We start from the raw sequence: 21851 nt of genomic DNA, 5'->3' as shown, positions 1-21851 counted from the left end.
GCAAAGAACAAAATATCACAATTTTTATATGAACTGTAATGAAAAAGATTAGATACATTAGTCATAACTCTGGCGAAAAATGCAATACCAAGTTCTAAATATTTTTTTTTAATAAGAAACCACTATATTAAGTCTTTAACCTGATGATTAAGTCTTTACACTGATGATAAAATATAATTTTCTCCATCATTCAGTCTTACATTTAGTTATAGCTAATGCATTCCAGAGGCATAAGCATGGACTATGTGACCCTCAGTCTTCCTTTCAGTCTTGTTTTTTATGATTTACTTGAAAGAGGGACATATTTCTTGGGCATGCTTCCAGCAATCCAATTATAAAACATACATGATTGTAAAAGTTGACAGAAAATATATACATTATTTTATTATGCCATTTTTCTTTTTTTCCATTTCCCAGCAAAGAAACCTCTATATTCTCAGAAAATACACCTATTTCGGGTACTTTTGTTAAGTGATCTTTTATCAGTGCAACAGCTGGATAGTTAATAGGTTTCTGTGCCACACTGTTTGCATATGTAGCTTACAATTTAATGAAAAAAATGTATTTTATAAAATTACAGAGAAATGTTACTAAATATTTTAATAACTATCTCTCAAAGACCACCTGTTGGTTTAAATTGTTCCAATGACTTGAGAAAAATGAAATGACTTGGTAATTTGTTTCCATTTTACAGATCTGTTCAAGAATAAACATGGTTTAGTGCTTGATCTTTCACAGTCTCCTGGAAGATTCCTGTACGGAATCTGATTAAATATGGGCTGGATGAGGAAACAAGGAAGAGGACTGAAAAGTGGCTGAAGGGTCAGGCCCAGAGAGTGGTGGTGAATAACAGGGCAGAGTATGCCTCAACAAGTCTGCAGATTATGGGACTGATAGAGATACAGAACTAGGAAGAGTGGCTGAAATGCCTGAGGGTCGTGCTGCCATCCAGAGGAACACTGACAGCCTGGAGGAAACTCAAGAAGTTCAAAAGGAACCGCAAATTCCTGTGCCTGGAGAGGGACAACCTCAGCAGTTCCTGTGTCAGTATCTGCTGGGACAGTCAGCTGGAAAGCCGCTTTGCAGAAGAGGCCGTGGGGATGCTGACAGACACCAAGATGCCCTTGTGGCAAACAGGACCAGCAGTACCCTTGGCCACATCAGAAGGAGCATTGCCGGCAGGTCAAGAGAGGGGATCTTTCCCCCTCTACTCAGTGCTGGTGAGGCCACAGCTGCAGGGCTGTGTCCAGTCCTGGGCTCCCCAGTACACCAGAAATATGGGGCTACTGGAGAGAGTCAAGCAAAGGGCCATGAAAAAAACAGTTAAGGGAATTTATCAGTATGTAAAAATGTCTGAAGAGAAGCAGATGTAAAGACAATGGACACAGACTTAGTAGTGGTGTCCAGTGACATCTTGTACTGTGTATCCAAGTGTCTGAGGTAAAGCTCTCCTAGCTGTGTGAAGCTACGGCCACACCGAATATGCAAATACTAATAAATGCTATAAAAGTTATTGGAGCGTGTATGCCTATGTTTTAATAAGTGCACTCCTCAAAGAAGACAGGTAAGAAGCACTTTATGTGGGAAATGAAGTGACTGGTAAGTAATATTATGAATTTGTACTAGCAATTCAAGTTTAATCCAAAAATTCTAATTACACATGCCTCAAAGTTTCACCCTTCCTGAAAGGAAACAACAGCTAAATCAGTATGCTAGAAGACAAGAAATCTGAACTTGCATAATGTCACATTAAAGCTCTCTGAAGCAGCTGTTATTAAGAATGGTTCATATTAATATTGCCTTTCAAAACTAGGATCTAGACTGTCCTTTACCATGAAGCCAAAAACCCTTGCTCAGATAAATAAGCCTAAGAAGGACCCCTAGCAACATGCTAAAATGTACTATGATAGCATTTAAGTTTCCACCTGTCAGAACACAATTATATGTTTCAAATTGCTCTTAGCCCCAGGTTCCGCAATGCAGTGAGGACACATATTTTGTAAATTCAAAAAGTCTCAAGCACATCAGAGCCCTACCTCAAAAGTCAGTAGGCAGATCTACAAAAATAACCTAGTCCTGTCATTTTGGGAAATATTTTACCATTTATGCTTTGGATTAGGGTAAGTCAAATTTCACTTTACGAAAGCTAACTGCTTAATGGCTCATGTTGATATTGACATGGAACAAACAAGTAATCAAAGTAATTTGTCCTCAAATATCACTGTGTATTGCAACAGCCTGCCATAGCCATCCATCCAGGTTCCTACTCTGAAAAAAAGAGACCAAAAATCATACTCTGTGTGAGGCCAAGATTAAGTCAAACACATCTCTAGATGCCAAATTACTTTGCATTTCAACCAGCTATCAAAAGGGAGGTTTATGATCGGTTCCTCTCCTATTCTCACATTCCTGCTCCCTTCTTTTCATCAAATTTGCTCACTCTTTGGCAACATGAATGCTAGATCATTTCATCTATCTGAAAGAAAGTAAGCAATTCCATTTGGCAAGAAAACTAATTAAACTTTCGATAAAAGTCAGCAAGTTGATCATCTTAGCCCCTGGTTGCAAGATCACCAGCAGCAACACAAGGCATGTGGCTAACCTCATTTCACTATCAACCTGCAGAGGAGACATGCTTAGAACCGCATCTAAAATTTCCAGTGTACCATCTCTTCTGGTGAGCTGGTGACTATTCACATGGTTTACAACTTGTCTACGTGTATCTTTTATCGTCTTCACTGGATACATCCCCAGAACCCTTATAGAAAGCTGAGTAACGCTATTAGTCCATTATACATAGAGAGAAACAAGTTGCAGTAAGAGTATGGTACCTTGCCCAAGGTGACAAGAAAAACACAAAACCTGTTTCCACTCTATCTTTAAAAGGAGTAGTCCTGAGATAGTGTTCTGAGATTTTATTCCCTGTCTATGCCCAAAACTTTTCTTTACACTAGGCCAACTTCAAGAGACTGAATCTAGAAACTGAATTTAACAGCATAATGAAGTGAAAATTGAGTAATACTTTCTCTGCTCATTTCCAACACTCTTTCAAAGACTAGCCATTTTCCTGGAAAATTCAGGGAAGCTAAGCAAAGCTAACTTTGCAAGAGAAGAAACTTCTGTCATATGAGGAAACTGGGTCAACACATTGATTCCCAAAGAAGTACTCCTACTGTTAGATACTCTTTTATCTACTACAAAAAGAATTAGTCACAAATATGTTCTGAAATCTCTCAAGCAAAGTTAGTCAGCCTAACTGCAGACAGCTTGTCTTAGGAGTAATCCCAGAAAGATAATAGCCAGGTGCACTTAAGAGCAGGTGCAGGGGAGAAATTGCACCCACTTCTTTATTAGAGTTGGAAATGGCAAACATTTCCCACAGTCAAAGTGAGGTCAAGCTCAGGAATTGGCCAGACTGAGAGGCCAGAGGCAACAAGTGAGGAAGATGATGGAAGATGATCCACCTGGATTTACCAAGAGCAAATTGTATCCAACTAAACTGAATGCCTTCTGTGTGATATGACTGTGAATTCCATGGACAAGAGGAAAGCAATCATATTGCATAGCTGGACATTGGCAAGGTGTCATGCCACAACACAAGGCTTCTGGAAGTCTCCCATATAATCCTATGAGTATAAAAAGTGGTGTAACAACTTTTATATTCTAAACTCTAAAAGTCATGCCAAATTAAATCAGTTAACAAAGACTTTAAAAAAGCTCAGGAACAGGTTTTCCAAGTGGTATATAACTTCTTTTGAGGTCTGCAAGAATAAGATATCTGCCACTGCCTCTAGAATATGAAAGAAAATAAACTACTCCTATGTTTAAGATCCCAAATGACGAGACAAAATGAAAAAGACCAGTTTAAAATCCACACCTTTATTCTCTCAAACCTTATTACATAGGGGAAAACACAGCTTCCTAAGAGTGTTGAATAACTTTTTGCAAGCAGGTTGGACTTTAAATAATACCTTCCTCTCCCTATGAAATTAGTCCATTAGGATGCATACATAGTCAGGAATTCAGGACTGAGAGAAAATGAAAGAACTCGTATTATTTCAAGTTCCCAACAATCCAATTATTTTTATCTGCAACCAACAATTTTATTGAAAATTCAAACTTAGTGAAAGTAATGGAAGAATTGAAACTCTTGCTATTGCCATACCTGGCACTGATACTGTACTTGGAGGCAACTCCACATCATAAAACACATTTCTCCATCAGGCCTGATGTTCTTATCTGTACTCTTTATATCTTCCTGTCCCACAACATATAGGAGAGGAAAGAAGAAAATAAAAGCTTCCTGATTATCCGAAATATCAACATCAACTCCTGTTTCCCTTATCAAGTGAAAGTGCTTATGAGACACAATAGAAAGGGAGGTATTTCAGCTCTCAGAAAGACAATGTTGTCAATCAAATGACAAATGGAGACTAGTCATAGCATGTAATGGGTTATTGACATGAAAAAAATCATGACTGAAGTGACTGCATTGTTCTTCCTACATGCTTAAGTAGAACAGCAACCTTACAGATAATATGAGATTATATGGTAGGCAATAACAAAGAAAAACTATTATTTCATTTCTGTAATCTTAGCTTTAGAGTCCTCAGGAAGGAATTCTACTTTTAATGTAGTTTTTCTTTGCAAAGTGGTATGAAAACTGCTTGAATCTTTACATAAATAAATGGCAACCTGCCTGACATGAAGACCACAGCAAGAAAGCAAAAACCCTGTATTTCAGAATAAGTATGTTTAAACAAATCAGGTGAGACCATTATGTTTCATCTCTGTTTTCAGGTGACATCCATACATACAAACATTGGAATGAGGTTCTTTGGGGTGGGAAAAAAAAAAAACCTCACTTCAGAAATGTTTGTGCAAATGTGTATTTGCAAAGACTTATGTCTAAAGCATTCATAAGGCCATCTGGAAATTACTCATGTGCCCTCTCTGCAAACAGAAAATATTAAAAATAGAGAGCAAGGTGTCCAGTCATACACAGCAAATTGCAATTTAAACTAAATTCTAAAGAACTTGTCAGATGCATTACAACTTTGATAAAATCAATTCACAATTAGAATATCCCCAGCTTGTAGAAAGTAAAAGTGACCCCTATTCACTCTAAATACTTAATATCCCCCTTTTTGGTGATTTCTGTAGCTTCCACATCCCTCACTTAAAGGTATGCAACAGAAGTTAGTTCAATGAGCCAATGACTCCACATGTCCCAGGAAAATACTAGTGTCCATGATACCAATTACAGTGAAAAAAGAAAATCAATCTCTGCATCAACATCCATGTATGTTTTTAGAGCCCACTATTCCAAGGAGTCAACCACAAAAGGTGCTTTTGCTGTTCTTGTCTTGTTGCAGTATTTGGTCAGTTTGTATGTGGAGATTCGTGATGGTGCTTCATTTCAGGCAGAGCCTTCAGGGGAAATCAGCGAGTCTGATATTGTGAATATAGCAAAAGAAGGAACAAAACCAAACAGCAAGAAGAAAAAAAACCAAACCTGTACCTTAGTACAAAGCACTAAGTTAATACAGAATCCAGAACTCAAGCCTACTGCATGGAAAGATCTGAAAAAAGCAGATTTTGGCCCTTTTATCTTGCACGGCAGGTCTTTTCCTCTGATTTGGTTACACAAGCCAAAAGCTTTCAAAGGCTGAGTTGAACAATCATGTTTTCTACTCCAGAACCCCAAAAGAGCTTCCATCTTTCTGTGTACCCCTACAAGCGAGTTCTCTGCTCCTTTCAGCAATCTTCCAGCCTATGGTGTCCCTCACTTTCTTCAAGCTCCACTGTTCCTCTCCCTCTCTGCTTGCCCTACCTCCACCTTAAAAGCTTCTCTGGGCCTCATGGCTCAGTTGCTTTCAAAAATCACTCATCTCTCCCTTCAGAGCAGCCAGGACAATGTAACGAGAGAGCCTTTCCTCTGCTGCCAAGACGCCTTTTATTTTTCCTTTTTAAAGGAAGAAAGCAAAGCAATGAATAGTAAATGTGCAATAAAGACAACTAAAAAAAGCTAACTGTTACAATATCATGTAGTTAAAGGTATACACATATATAGACATTAAAGGTAATTAAGTAGAACTAGAACAAGCTACTGTAAAACCAAAGTAACTCACAGAAGAGAGGCCACTACCAGCAGTTTTGCTGTTTTCAAACGACACTGCCATCATCATATCTCGAATTAGACATGCAATTATTATCTAGAATGGTGTTTCAGGGAGGTGTTTCCTTCATGGTGGTAACAATCAAACACCCATCAGTAACTGGTTCCTCATCAAGCTGTTCTACTCAAGTCAGGAGTTCCACACTATGAGTCTGAATAAATTAGCCAGATATGTTATCAAAAATTAATAATGGCAAGAAATAAACTGAGAACATCTGATGCCACACAGAATCATTAAGTAAATAAATAAAGCAACAAGTATTCCCAAAGGTTTTTATAGAATATTTTTAATCATGCAAATACTGGAGAAACAGACATTGAAAAAACTCAAAATGCAAACAGCTGTTAGGGAGGGACTTTTAGCAAAAAAGAAATCATAGAAAACATAAGCTCAAATACAACAACCAGATTTAGTCCAAACAGGAAGAGATCTTACAGCCTTTCAAAAAAACCACACCCCTCACCCCCTTATTTAAGCAATGTATTAAAAAAAACAAAACAAACAAAAATACAACATGTAGTGGTAACCTGAGAGCTAAAACATACAAAAATTTCAAGTACTTCATGCATGTCTTAGGTACTGTGGCCTGTAAATCAGAAGGTATTACTATACAGTGGTACTTCTATAATAAACAGGTATTTCTACATCTGCCACAAAATTCTCACTTGATCAGAGAAAATCCTATTTACTATCTGCACAAACTAACTTGAAAAGATGCACTCTCAGTTTTCTATTCCTGATAAATAGAAATAAATGTGCAATCACTTGAAAAACAGATTCCATAAGAAAAATAAACAGTTTTTTCATCCCTTTCAAGACACAACAGTACAATGGCTTGTATTTCTCTGCACAGAAAAAAAAAATTCAGAGCCTTCATTTACTTAAAAGAAAAGACATTTTTTATCACTCTTCATGTAATCATTGCCTTTTATATTACCAGATCCATAGATCACACTTGCAAGGTTGTCAGCCAACTCGCACTCACAACTCAAACTTCCATCTTCCTTGCAACTTCAGGGTTTTCAGACTTGCATATTTGGGATTTATGAGTTTAAATCACTAAAGAACTTCAGAAAGTGTTGCCCTGCCAGAACAAAAATTATGTATAAACCTTGTAAGAGAAGTGCATTCTTGCAAATCCTACATATATTTTGCTCACCATATTTTCACTGGGTGTTTCACACAAGGTGCATTGCAGAACATGGCATGCGATACCAAAACAAGGCTGTGGATTTGTTAGAGGAGTTTGAGATGACAGAGCAAGAGCGTGGAGACAAGAGAATAAAGAAAAAAAAAATAAAAAGCATCATGAAAGAATTGATGAGATGATATAAATAGGAAAATGATTAAAACCCAAGAGCCTTGGGTAGGTAAACCCAATCTTGAAGCAGTAAAAAGGGAAACAGTTGTGCAACACAGTGTCTTGTAAAAAATGGATATGAGCAACAATTATTTAATGACAAATAGAATGCCTGGAGCAGCCCTAGCACAGACACACACAAGAGGAACAAAATGCATGTTGTTGTAGGCTCCTAGACAGGTAATAATTAGCATTGACTCTATGATTGCTGAAGGCTGATTAACTGCTTTATTATATCATCTTATACTATATTATACTATACGTAATAAGAAACTCAGTAACTCTTATAGCTAGTCTGATACAGCTTTGACCTAATTGGTCAATCTATCTAAACACCATCCAGTGTCTAATTAAGAAATCATCCTTTCGTAAACAAATCTCCATAACACATTCTACATGTGCACAACAGCAGATGCAACAAGTGAAGAATTGTTTCTCATACTTTTTTCTGATCTTCTCACAGCCTGCCCCAGGAAAGTGCCTGGGAAAGTCTGTGCCTGCTCTCTGTGGCCAGAGAGCTGCTACAATAAGTGCAGAAAATAAAAAAAAAGTATTTTTAAAAATTGAAATTTCCAGCAGACTAAGGTTTCAGCTGTCAAATGGTAGCAGAAACAAATTGATTTAGGCTGATGTGCATTAAGTCCATATACACAGAGCCAGAGAATACAGTGTGGCACATTCCAGCTTTCCACAGCAGGAGTTTGATGCAGCTAAGCCATGACAAAAAGGCTCAGAGAGAACAATATTGCAGAAAATGGGATAAAGTAACACAGAAAGGGTTAGCTGCCTGACACAAGCCCAAAGGGGAATTGAAAGAGAAGTCTGCAGGGACAGCAGCTCACACTGGCAAAGGAAATTGCATTGTTCAAAAGGGTAACATTTTCCAAAACACTTAAGGGTTTTGTTTCATGCCAGACACAAAAGAATTGTTATTCAAACAATAAATTGTTTACATTGTAAAAGCCTGAAAACAGCATTTGGTGTACTGATGTATTTTGATGCTCACAACATCCCAATTAAGCACCAATCAGTCTTTAGCATCATAGATTTGGTTCACATTCTACAAATAAGTCACTCAAAAATAGTTTAAAATTGCAAATAATTTCAAAATTGTTTGGGTTTCATTCATCAGTGACCTTTTTGTCTGCTTGTTTTAAGTAATTCATTTTCAAGTCATCTTTCCAAGTCATCCGTTGCACTAACCAGGGGAGTTATGTAGTCTTTATTGGTGTAACCGGAGTTACTCAAAAGATGCATCTTCTCAAGGATCTAAAAAGCAGAGTTCCAACAGAGAAGCAGAATCGAATATACTTCATCCCATATTGTTTTAAGCAGCACTTATGCACAGGACTGCAAGCAAGAATCTGAGCAACTCTACCTAGTCAATAGCAAAAGTCAGATGTCACACAACATACTGGTTTTCCATGAAAAGATACATAGAGAAATTGTACAGTTTAGCAAGCACTTTAAACCATGACTGAAGCCACATCTAAATGATGCAAATAGTATCACTATCCTACCCAAATTTAGCACTGTGCATCCTGTCGAAAACTCAGGGAAACTACTTTTCCACAAGGCACCCAAGATCACAAAAGTAATAAAAAAGCTGCCTTCAATATTAGAGCTGCAGGCCTAAGATAGTTCTTTATTAAGCAGGAAGAAGTCATGGAATGTACTGATTCAGGGAAAGAAAGAAAACAATCTGCTCTCTGCCAACCCATTGGCTTGAAACCTTTGAAACACTTTGTTCCATAAGGTAATAGCAAATGGACAGCACAGGGTTACAAATGCACATCAACTTCTGTTTCAGAAGACAGAAATCCCCACAGTACAGAAAAGGCTGTTAGAGCTGTTCCAGCCCTAGAGCAAACTGACAGAGCATTGGCTCTAACTTATTCCATTTCACTCATCTTCCCAACCTTTTCTATACTGGCTATTTTATCACTGCCCAGGAAGAGACTAAACAGGCCAACTTATGTCAGCAGCTGCCAGAAAGTCACAAAAATTCCTATAAGACCCCTAACCACTTGTGTTTCTTTTTAACATTCCAGAAATACAAGCCTTTCTAGATGTTCATGGCTTCTCTCCAGCAAACAACTATGGGGAAATAGCAGAACCTGACATGAGTCCCCATCTTTATTGTAGCCACTCCAATGGACATTCTTTTATTTGCTTATCTAAGTAATTTTTCCCAAGAGGCAGCAGGGTGTTTTGGTGTTTTCGTTATCTTTTTTTCCCCCCAATTAATACCATTGAAGCAGGTGCCCACTTCCCCTTAAATTAGCACAAAACATGAAAACAGATTATACCTACTATCATTAATCTGAAATTATATTTCAGTTTAGGTTTGATTTTCTTTTTCGCATGATCAGCACTGTTTTTCACTTACACTTTCTAAAGAAGTACAAAAGTATTCTACTGGGGAACAAAGAAATAATTTCACAGGTAGCTTTGTTTTGCTGAGTTTTCTTAAGATATTCATTCATTACTTTTGGCACATAACTGCAGTTTCAAATGCACCCTGCACCCATCTGATTTCCGTGTATATTCTCCCCTGTGAAACACCTTAAGGTGGGCTTAAATGGTGAACAATTGGATTGATATAACTTTTTCATATTCACATAGATATTACAATTTCTTACATCCCTTCTGTTATATTAGGATGCCTTCTGTTCTTCTGATAGCCCTGTGCTAACTGCAAAGTGTTCTCAAATAATTTATATAGTAACCAGCCTGATGATCCAGAGACTTAAAGCTCAAGAAAAGGTGAGGATTCCAAGACAGACTTTTTCCTCCAGGTGCTTAGCATGAGATACTGAACTTGGTTTTTAGTTCCATATCCATGATAGCCAAGCTGATGTACAGTTTTTACAGTCTTCTCTCAAGGAGCTCATATACAACTTGAATCCATAGTAATGAAGTCAATGGATCATGGTTTTGGAACAAGATCAAACAAAAGTGCACAAGCTGCATTTAGGAAATAGTGTCACCTTAAACACCATCTCAGAAGCAAATAGCCTCAGCTGAGGTAACGCCTGAAGTTTGTTCAGCCCACAAAGCATATTCCCTTAACAAAAAAAAAAAAACCCTGCCTAGAAAAGATCAGTCATGAAACTTAATGGACAGCAGCAGAATTTCTTTAATTTGAAAAGCAGAGTAAGGCATGTTTATTGTGGCTGGAAGTGCTTAAGCCCTTATTAAGTTTTCCATATTCCTGTATTTCAAAACAAATATGAATCTGCTCATTATGGCAGGCTTTTTACAGCATAAAAAGCCTGGCTTTTAGAAAACTAGAGTACAACCCCAAGTGCATATGCCTTTTGTACAGAAACAAGAGGGTCACAAATTTTAAGCTGGTCACTACCACTATATCATCACTGCTCCGTATTTGATTCTGCTCCAAACAATTAAAAATGCCTTGGGGAAATCCAGCCTATTTAATGTATCAGAATTCCAGGAATTATCTAAATCACTATTTGTTTTATCAGCAGCAATTCTCAAATACATGAGCTTTTTTATTCCATTAAACATTTAATTACAACTGTAAATAAAGATACATGAATAACAACAAAAATAAAAATAGAATTATTGGTATTTATGAGCCACAACAACTTCATCAGTCACAAAACAAGCTGCTGATTGTGTTGACATCATGCAGCCAAAAATGAAACTACTAAGCTCTCTCAAAATCTTGGTTTTAAGATGAGAAATTAATAAAATTCACTTCATTCACCTACAAATACTGCAAATAGAGGATTTTACAGGTTGTGCAAAAGTGGAGAAAAATAGGGAAATTTCTCTTAATCTTCAGAGAGCAAGCCAAAGCAGTATTACTAAAAATACCACTCTGATATTTCTTTGTCCAGGGCTAGATGTTATCTACACAATCAAATTCAGAGTGCATTGATCAAAACAAAAGAAGACAAATCCCTATAAAAATATTTAAATCCTATGCTATATTTGGAAAGTCTTTATAAAAGTTAAAGAATTCTGAGAAGAAAATCCTATTAAGAAAAAAAATTAGACTAAGTTTTGATGGATAAGCACTCAAACCCTAGGAATTAAGTTTCCAATCTAATAAAAAATATTTACTGATTAAATCAGTTCACTTAACAGGCTCAAATGTATCATTCATTTCCTTTCTTCTCCCTCCTGAATTTCTGAGTTTCTCCCAACTCCCTGCATACATTTCTTTAGCTGACTGGCCACTCTGCCCACAAGCAACTGCAAGAAGCTCAGTGATTCTCACTTGAGGGGACAGTGCCTTCCCTTGAAACACAAATAATCAGGGAACTTGCAAGTGCCTCATGTCTCAATGGATCAACTGCATCCCCACCAGACAAGGGAGCACCTAGGTACACACCCAGCTCATCTCTGCCACATGGGCATGCAGGTCTCAAGCAAGCAGCGGCACACAACCAGTATTTAGCTGTTCAGGGAATATGGATTCCAGCACACACTTACTGCCTAACAGAGATAGATCCTCAGGTAATCTACTTTTGTTCCCAAAAACTGTGAAGGGCAAGTTGAAAACAACTTGATTGTCCACTCAAGACTACACATTCTTACAGACATTAGAGGAGTGTCACTGCATGGGAAAATGAATATTAAACTTTTTTGCTCTACCAGCTGTCATCTAGGAGTGCAAAATCTTTAAAAATTGCATCCATATTTCATTTTAAGAAACCTCTTTTCAGATTCTGAAATACAACAGAAGAGCTATTTGGTATATATGCATATATGGACCTTGTACGACATTAGCAGGGTGCCTATTTTTTTTCCTCTCAGTAATGAAACTATAAAAAGGCATGGAAATCAGACCTGAAATAATGTTACAAGAAAAGCAAAGCAAGAGGTGGGCTGTTAGAAACCCATCTCTCATGCCTCAAGAACACATTCCATCAGGGGAGACAGATCTAGAGTTTACTGCCAGCATAGGACTTTTTTTTCAGGAACAATGAAGAATATTTGATTTCCCATCATGAACAGCAATAAAGCAGGCTTTATTAATCACTGGCAAGAGCTGGCCAGGTTTTTATCCATCTTTTCGATAGTCTGGTGAAGTTATTTTACCTTCAGTATTTTACCACTCCTGGTTATGGAATGGAAGAAGGCCTAAGCTAAACACACAACCAGTCATAGCAACTAGTTTCTTCGGGCATCGTGTACAGACAGTGAACTGATAGCATTTGTGAGGAGATAGTCATGAAGCATAATTTTCCTGGTGTTTTAAATACTCCTACTACCCTTAAGTGTGTTACAGTCAATGGTCAGCTACAAGACCAAATCACTGAAGACTGCAGAGTATTTGGTTGTGTAACAGACAAGGAGATTAAGCTGCAAGTTTTCTGCAGCTCCTTTTTCAAAATGCTGCAACAGGGATGGTAAATGCTGTTAAAGGATGACAGTAGCAAGAAACTAATTTGGATTTTCCTTAATGCTGGTAACATTAGGACAAGCAAAGCAGTGGAAAGCACTTTTCCTATACCTACACTGAAGTTACCATCTGGAAGAAATGTAGACTGTGATACATGTCTTTCTTTCAGAAACCAAGAATCTTCATTTCTAAGAAGTCTTGAATGAGCTGAATTAAATTATAAATTAATTTTTATATGAATACATAACTTAATTTTAGAGTAACATTGAAACTTCAAGTTATTTTGTATTCCTGTGCAACAACAAAGTCAGACACTATAAATTAAGCTTGTTACAGTGACTATGCCTCTCCAATATTTTAAATTTAGCTTTAGAGATTTGGACTTGGAAAGTGACTGATGTTGAAATCATCAGAACTGATGTGTTAGATTAATGCAATGTTGAATGATTTTCTTACACACCAGAGAAAGAAGAGCTGCTCCCAGGATTAGTGTATTTGTTTTACATGGCTAGGTTTTGGGGGGCGAGGGGCCACTGCAGAGGTGGCCTCTGTGAGACCAGTGGCTGCCCCATGCTGGACACTGCCAGTTCCAGCTGGCTCCATGACAAACGCCTCTTTGCCAAAGCTGGGCCCATCAATAGGACTGCTTTGTTCCTCTGCTGATAACACATATAAGGAAAAAAAAAAAAAAAACTGCTGCCCAGGAGCTATGGGAGAGGAGCAAGAAAAATGTGAGAGAAACAGCCCTGCAGACACCAAGGTCAGTGAAGAACAGCAAGGAGGCATTCCAGGTGCTGGAGCTGAGATTCTGCTGCTGCCTCCAAAAAGAGTAGGTTCTCCCCCCACAGCCCATGGAGGACCACACCAGAGAAGTTACAGCAGCTACCCACACTGCAGCCCATGCCAGAGCAGGTGGATCTGCTCTGAAGGAAGCTGCAGCCTGTGGAGAGCCCACAAAGGAGTAGGAAGTGCAGTCCATGGGGGCCCACACTAGAGCAGTCCATTCCTGAGTGCACCCCATAGAGAGGACCCATGCTGGTACAGTTTTTGAAGAGCTACAGCTTGTATGGAGGACCCACATTGGAATAGTTTGAGAGGGACTATATCCTGTGGCAGGGATCCCATACCACAGTAGGGAACTGTGAAGAAGAAGGAGTGACAAAGTGTTATGAACTCACTGCAGCCCCTATTTCCCAATACCCCATGCCACTTGGGGGATTGAGGGGAAGGAGGTTGAAGATTCAGGAACAAAGGACTGAAGCTGAGCCTAGAAAAATGGGGGCAGGGGAGAAGGTGATTTTAGTCTTGTCCTTGTTTCTCACTATCCTATATTTAATTGGAAAGAGAGGAAATTAATTTTGCCCAAGTTGAGTCTGTTTTGCCTGTGACAGTAATTGGTCATCTCTCCATCTTTATCTCAAGCTAAAAGATGTTTTATCTCATGTTCTCACCCTGTCCTGTTGACGAGGGGGAGAGAGAGAGAGAGAAGGTGGCTTGGTAGGCACCTGGCAGAAAACCAAAGTTAACCCACTACAACTAAAAAGAGAAAAAAACTATTAGGTAACATATTTTCACTGCTTTGCAATACAAAATTACTTTTGTGTGTGTTAACTACAGTAATCAATTACTCAGGATTTGAAATTCCCCATACCACTTTCAAAAGAAAACATTTTATATTTTTTTGCTCTAAAATGTTATTCAGTATTTTCCCAACACTGTTCAATTATTTTGGTCCCCCTTTTCCACTTTTCTGAACATTTATTTTCTCTAATTATGTTTATCTACAAAACATTACTGGAGAAAGACACCTGCAAGGAAATCAACATTTCGACATAAAAATTCCCCTCCACACACAGTCTGTCAGCAGTGAAGCAAACTGCATGCTACTACTTTAGCAAGAATCATAACTCATGCTAAGTACCAGTGCTCCAGGCAGGCAAAACACATACCAGTCTCCTGTTGAGAAAAAGCCCAAATCCCTCTAATTTAATTGAGTTTGTTCCTTTGGCTTTAATGACAAAACATTATTATCTAGATATTCCAAATATCTATCTCCAGGACCAGACAGATATTTGGAATTATAATCTGCAACCACACCATCAAAAAGCTTCTTCAAATATTGGTAACTAACTCTCTAAAACCCTCTGAATTGTCCCCATCTATGTACCTTCCTATATGGCACAAGCCACTCACTTTGGTATCTAACATTATTGCACATGACAAATTATTTAAACCTGCCTATCACAAAAGACTCTGACAACTGCACCAAGCACAGCATCACTGGTCAGGGAAGGCAGGGGATTGTCCTGCTCTGCTGTGGCCTGACCTCAAGTGCTGTGTGCAGCTCTGGGTGCCACAATATAAGAAAGATATAAAGCTCTTAAAGTGAGTCCAAAGGAGGGCAGTGAACATGGTGAAAGGCCTGGAAGGAAAGCCATAAAGAAGTGGCTGAGGTCACTTGGATTGCTAAGCCTGGAGAAGATTGAGGGGAGATGCCACAGCCATCTACAATTTCCTTATGAAAGAAAGGGGAGGAGCAAGCTCTTTTCTCTGGTGACCAGTGACAGGGCCTGAGGGAATGTCCTGAAGTTGTGTCAGAGGAGGTTTAGGTTGGATATTAGATAAAGGTTCTTCACCTAGAGGGTAGCTGGGCACTGGAACAGGCTTCCCAGGGAAGTGGTCACAGCATCAGCCTGAGAGAGTTCAAGAAGCATTTGGACAACACTCTCAGGTACTTGGTGTGATCCTTGGAGTGTCCTATGCCAGGCCAGGAGTTGGACTTCTATATGATTCCTGTGAGCCCTTTCCAAATCAGGATAATCTGTGATGCTATGAACTGATTTAACTCAAAAGAAGACACGCGCTTGCATTTATTTCAAGACTGGGGCTGTTTTGGGAATATGGAAATGATTTTGAATTCTTATTTATATCCTTGCATTATTCTTCCTTAAACAGAAGCCATTGCCACTGTCCAGCAACTAATTTGGCTTGACTGGGTTCTACTCCTGTTATGTGCTTTATATCAAGCTATGTCCACCTTCTTTGTTTAGGTGTTGCAGGCTATAGCTATGCACATGGTGTCTTCTGCATCCTTCTGAAGATTACAAATCTGTCTTCTGACTTTTAACATTAGTGTTAATTTTAATGCAAGAGCAGAAATGCACTTGGAAACTGTCCAACAATGCTTTTGTTAAGAATTTCCAATATCATTTAAAAAAAGAGAAAAACAAAAGCTGCCTAACAGACTTAACAGTTTTTGAATAATAAAAATTAACTGGCAAAATGGGATTTGGAATTTCAACTTTTATAAAGGTATTATGACAAGTGAATTAAAGCTATATTTTATTTATGTTTTGCTCATGCAGCTCAGAGAAATATTCTGGCCACACTTGTCAGGCACCTTTGTAAACTGTCGTAAGCCTAACAGTTGTATATTAGATATGTGCCTCTGCTGCCAAGTGACACTGCTATCCCTGTACCTCATGGCCGCTTTTCTCCCTAGGTAGCAATGCTGCCAAAGGCATAGCAGCGTGCTGAACAACATCATCAACTGGTCAAGTAAGAGCACTTAGAATCTGAAAATCCCAACATTGCCCTTGCTGCTGATCAGATCTTCAGTAGAAAAAACTCAAAAAATGATGCAATAATTGTCAATAACTTCTCCTAACTATGATTCATCAAAAATAACAGACTGAGGATTGCCAGGAAATAATACCGTCCTGATGTCAGGTCTTCTCAAAACTTAGTTTCGAACCAGTTTCTTGAAAGAGAATTTTTTAAATCTTTTAATATAATTAAGCAAATAATTAAATTTAGATATTATTAGAGAAAGATTGCCACTACATCCTTGAGACAGAATACCTGTGTTCGCCAAAAACAAATATATGCTTGAAGCATACCTCTTGTAGCTTAGAAAGAAATCTGTTCAGTTTTGAAGCTTTCATTATTTAAAATTAAGTTCTCTAGAATTCTTTGCTGAGCTACCAGGAAAACAGATATTCAATAACTGTCATTACTGTGGTATGCAGAGACAAGATGGAGAGCTGCTGCAACCCAGTAACTCCTATCAGCTAAAGCTTACCAGGTTAGCTACTTTTTCCCAATCCCTACCTCCTCATTTTCCTCTTAATGAATTCACATTCAATTAAAAAGGCAACACCAGACAAAGAGAAAGAAACAAACAAATAAAAAAACCCACTATGCAAAGAAGAATTTAAGAATATTTCACTCATCTGTTTTTTCTCCAACACTTCCAATACCAGACAAGCAATTTCACAAGGAGGCACAGGAGCTAGTTGAAGCAAATGCATAGAATCTGAACAATTTCAGCTCTGCAAGGATTTCAGGCAAACATTTCAACATCACTGTGGCCTACAGTGTTGGAGTTCCTCATATCTCTTGAAAATTCCTCCATTAACAGTATGGCTCTTCAGCACACTGGGTACAGCATACGTGTACCCTGAGCCCTCACTTCAGCAAAAACTCCTCACTGGGCCTTCAAACATGTTGCAGCAAATTAATTTAATCTTAATTACAGCATCTGAGTTCACAAAAGAACAGAGGTGGGTTGTGTTCAAATCTTTTATAGTACAAGCTGTGTTGCTGCCACTTGGAAAAAGAAAACCCTACAAAAACAGCTAGCCAATGAGCCACACTATATTAAGATCCATTTGAAGAACAATTAATTAGCAAGAGACCAGCAGGATGTTACAGATTTTTACTTCCTCTATGGTCAGTCAATAATTAAATATTGATCAATTTTAAAGAAACTCGATCATATTTGTGCATCTGAACTTGTTCTGTGCTTTCAGAAGAGATAAAGCAGTTGAATTTGGAACCTCTTTACCATACTCTTGAACCTCTTTACCACAGTCCTCAACTTGACATCTGTATAAGAAAAAGCCTAAAATAAACCAAAAACCACAACACCAAAACCCACAACTTTGCTACAGTTTTGAGATCTAGGAACAAACTGTTTCTATATTTGAGAATCTTTTTACATAAAAAATTGATACAAATTGGCTTCAGAAGTTGTTTTTTAACGCATCAAACTGTGTGTGGATTAGTAAGTTTTGCACGTGATTAAGTTAGGCTATTCACTTCAACAAAAAGTCAGTATAAAATACCTACTGTGGCCTACAAGGCCTTACTGTAAGTAATGAACAAAATATGCCAGCCCAATTTTATCCTTGTTACAACTGAAATCAATTTAAGAAATCATTTCAATGAAGCAAAACTCAATCCCCTCCACAATGCTGAAAGAATACATATGAAACGTCAAAATCTGCTTGACTTGCACTCACTATATACCCGTCTTCTGTCTAACCTGTCATTGTACAGCACCAAGTCTGTGATTATATACTTTTAAATTCAGTGCCTCCATAAATGCTCACTCCTTGGATTTTGATTTTCTTTGCAGGTTTCAAGTAACATGATTATCTTAGAGGGAGCTGTAATGAAATGTGATGCAAACTTCGTGAGGTGGATGGAGAATATGAATATCTTCATTATTGGCCATAAGCCAATGACTATCCCATTCAAAATTATGCATCTCAAAGTAATGGGCTTGTCCTTTGGAGTGGAAGAGTGGAGTGCAGGAAATAACTTCTTTAGCATGAGAACACTCAAACCCCTCAAAGATTCATCTGAAAACAAAAAATAACATCTTTGCTCTAGAACTGTATAAGTAAAATAGAATTAATAAATTTATATTTATATTTATAAATAAATAGGCATTTTATTTATATTCATGCAATAGCCTGTCTGTTACAACACTCATGTGTAATGCAGTTGCCTTAAACCATAAAACAAAGTATTTCATGTATCTACTATTAGCATATCAGTGTATTTTGGGGTAGTCACAATAAATGTTAATTAAATAAATATTTTATTGGAATCAAGGGATATCAATGGTCCAATTTTTTTTCTCTTTGCATTGTTCAAATAGGCTGTGGGAGTAAAAATAATTGGATCAAATGAGAGGGAAACCCCCAGAAGAACATGCATTACAGATTACAGAGAAAGCTTTACACACAAATGCTGCAGGGATATGGAAGACTACTACTATGACAAAATACTGACTTAATAAAAATAATAATAACCCCCAGGAACAACAACAACCAAAAAAAAACCACACCCCAGCAACAAAACCACACACAAAATAAAGGTTTTGCACTTTCAATCTTTAAACAAGTTAATGCCTATTTTCCTTCTTCCTGTTAATGTTGTGATAAGATTTTATATACAGGTATCTGACCATTCAGCTACCAGATATCAAACCACTGACAGATTAACCCCCCCTGTAATTAATAGTTACTCATTTGATCACAGATATCAACATGAAGCAAAATCTGCTACAAAAAACACAGCTCAGATTTCTGTGCTTTTGATGTTTTAGCTTTACTGAGATAAGGCACTGACCTTTATTCTTGATTGACAATGGGAGAATACTCCACTTACAAGCTTACTACTGTAAAGCCTTGTTGTCAGTGTGAAGAATCACAAAATTGTGTTAAAAGACAGACAGAATTCAATACCTGCCTCAACATTTGGAATGTGATTTTTCCAAAAGATCATCAATTATTGTAATTTCCCCGGAAGTATAAACAACTGAAGTTTAAGATTTCGCTAAGAGGGATAAAATACTCTCTGCAGGTTAGGGGGAAGGGGGGTTACAGTCTAAGAACTACTTGGTAAAGGACCTTATTTAAGGTTTCATCTTCAAAGGACTCTACTATGCCATCTAGGATTGTCATGCAATAAAGACAATTTACCCTTCTTATCAGACCATTTCCATTCAAAGAGACTTGAGGTGGCTGTACCACAAGAAATATTTTCCTGTGCCTCTTGAAGTCAATGTGACTGTGATTGCAAATTACTCACTAATGTAAAGAATAGCAGACTGTTGCATTATGCAAGCCCATCCACATTCTTTTGCAGCCCTGTAAATGCAGCTACTTTCCTGTCTTGATTGTACTGTACACTCTAACAATGGATTTCACCTAATAAGCTATTCAGGAAACTTACATAGCATGCAGGTCAACTCAATCTGTTTCCTTGCTGTTACAAGTAATAGTAAGAATGCTTTCAAACATCATCTGAGATAGGAACACTTTGAAGCACCTTAATTTCTCATAAAATATTCACTAGAGCTAGCCACAGTATCAGTCCTATTGTGGCCTCAAACACAGTAAATCATGTACTACTGCTGCAGCAAGAAAAGTCTTGAAGGAAATCTCTACCCCACACAGATAGAGTATGTTCAAAGTCCCATGCATAAAGAAGCAAAAGATGGGGGAGAGAGAGAATGAAAATTACATCTAAAACTAAAAACAAAACAAACAAACAAACAAAAAACCAACCACCAGCTATTTGCTTTTAGCTATTCTAGAACTACATTATAATCACCATGAGATAAATGTTCTAACCTCCATCTGCACCATCCCAATCTTTCTCCTCCCACATCAGTGCTGAATTTGCCAGAGTAGAAGAAGGAATCAGCCAAGAACGTTAAAAAATATTTCCAGTCAGAAGGAGACTTGCACGCAGTTTGGAACAGTACTGACATCCCATTTACCTAAGATCTGACCACCATGGGACCTCTAAATAGCTCCTTTCTCTATCATTTGGGAAATGCCATGCCCAACTGCTGGAGCAACACTTTTCTTCTGGAGTCCTAGCTGGCAGACAGCATAACAGAGCACCTGGACAGAGGTTTAGAAATTAAAAAAAAAAAAAAAAAAAAAAAGGTGGGGAAGGGAAAAAGAAGCTGGCTTACGTGCTCCAGTTTGTCTTTCCTCCTCAGCCAGACACTGGCACTGTAGTCCTGCTGCTTGACAGTGCTGTAGAAGTTCGCACCTACTCTGGTGAGGCTTGGGGAAGGCTCCCTGGGTCTGCTCTTCAGCCTCATCTGCTCGAAGCCCTCATGGGGGGATGAGGAGAGCCAGTCATGCCTGACTTCCATCTTGACATGACAAGGCAAAGTCCAAGGGAAAAAAATCAAAAGAAATCAAGAAATTGAGAGGTACTAAACGAAGATGGTCCAAAAGGGAACAGGATGGGGGAAGAAGAAAGAGAAGGGAATTAAAAAAACCCTTAAAACCAGAAAATGGTAAGAGAAGGGGGAGACAAGCAGAAATAAGGTAGGAGTGGATGGAGAAAGAAAGGCTGCAGGTACAAGAGAGGAGCGGGCTGGGAGAGATGAAGGGGCACTAGGGAAAGAAGACGCTCCAAGATGCCGCTGCTTGTTGCCCTGGCCGCCAGGAAGCTGCAGTCCAGGACCGACGCAGCGGGAAGCGGCCGCCTGCGGCTCTGCCCGGGACGGAGGCGAGGGGCGGCGCGGCCCCGGCAGCCGAGGCCGGGCGGGGCTGCCGCCTCCAGCCCGCCTGCAGGTTGGTGCAGTGGAGGGGCCGCCGCCCGCCCGGGGATGAGCCCGGCTCCTCCCCCGCCTCCCCTCCCCGCAGCCACCTTCGGGGGAGCAGCCAGCGGCACGGGAGAGCCCCTTCCTTTTGACAGGAGCTGCTGCCGCCGCCGCCCTCCTTGGGCCCTCCGTGCCCCTGGGGAAGTTGTCTCGTCTGCTCTCCCCTCGTCCGGCGGCACCGACCCGCCCGCAGCTCGCCGAAGACTGGGCGGCCTCTTGCCACTCCCTCTCCTGGAAGCCTTTGTCCGATCTCCCCACGGCGGAGGCTCCCGGGGCCGCCGCCGCTGCCCTGCCCAGCCCATCCCGGGGTGGGCTGTGCCCCCCACCCCGCCCGGCCCCGCCGCGGCCGCCGGGGGATGCGGGGCTGCGGCCACCGGGCCACCGCGCCGGCCTCTCCCGCAGCATCTCGCCGTCACCGCGTCCCCTCCCTCCCTGGGCAGGGGCTCCCGGTTCTCTCAGGCGTAACCAGACCGAGCTGCCGGCCCTTTCCCCGGGGCAGCCAGGAGCGCAGCTCGC

The 21851-nt window shown here is 39.4% G+C and overlaps 1 protein-coding gene across 1 annotated transcript in view; it reads right to left on the bottom strand.

Annotated features, from left to right (window-relative positions):
• Nucleotides 1-21208, bottom strand: part of PLD5 (phospholipase D family member 5) — a 164541-nt gene extending 143333 nt beyond the window's left edge. Inside the window, exon 1 of the mRNA XM_068185418.1 lies at nt 20694-21208. Coding sequence (XP_068041519.1) covers nt 20694-20879 — 186 coding nt within the window. The 5' untranslated portion in view covers nt 20880-21208. The remainder of the gene's footprint in view (nt 1-20693) is intronic.
• Between the last annotated feature and the right edge of the window lie 643 nt (nt 21209-21851).

Source organism: Anomalospiza imberbis, chromosome 3 (assembly GCF_031753505.1).
Source record: "Anomalospiza imberbis isolate Cuckoo-Finch-1a 21T00152 chromosome 3, ASM3175350v1, whole genome shotgun sequence".
Lineage (NCBI taxonomy): Eukaryota > Metazoa > Chordata > Aves > Passeriformes > Viduidae > Anomalospiza > Anomalospiza imberbis.
The sequence above is the reverse complement of the archived record's forward strand: the minus strand, read 5'-3'. Positions and strand labels throughout refer to the sequence as shown.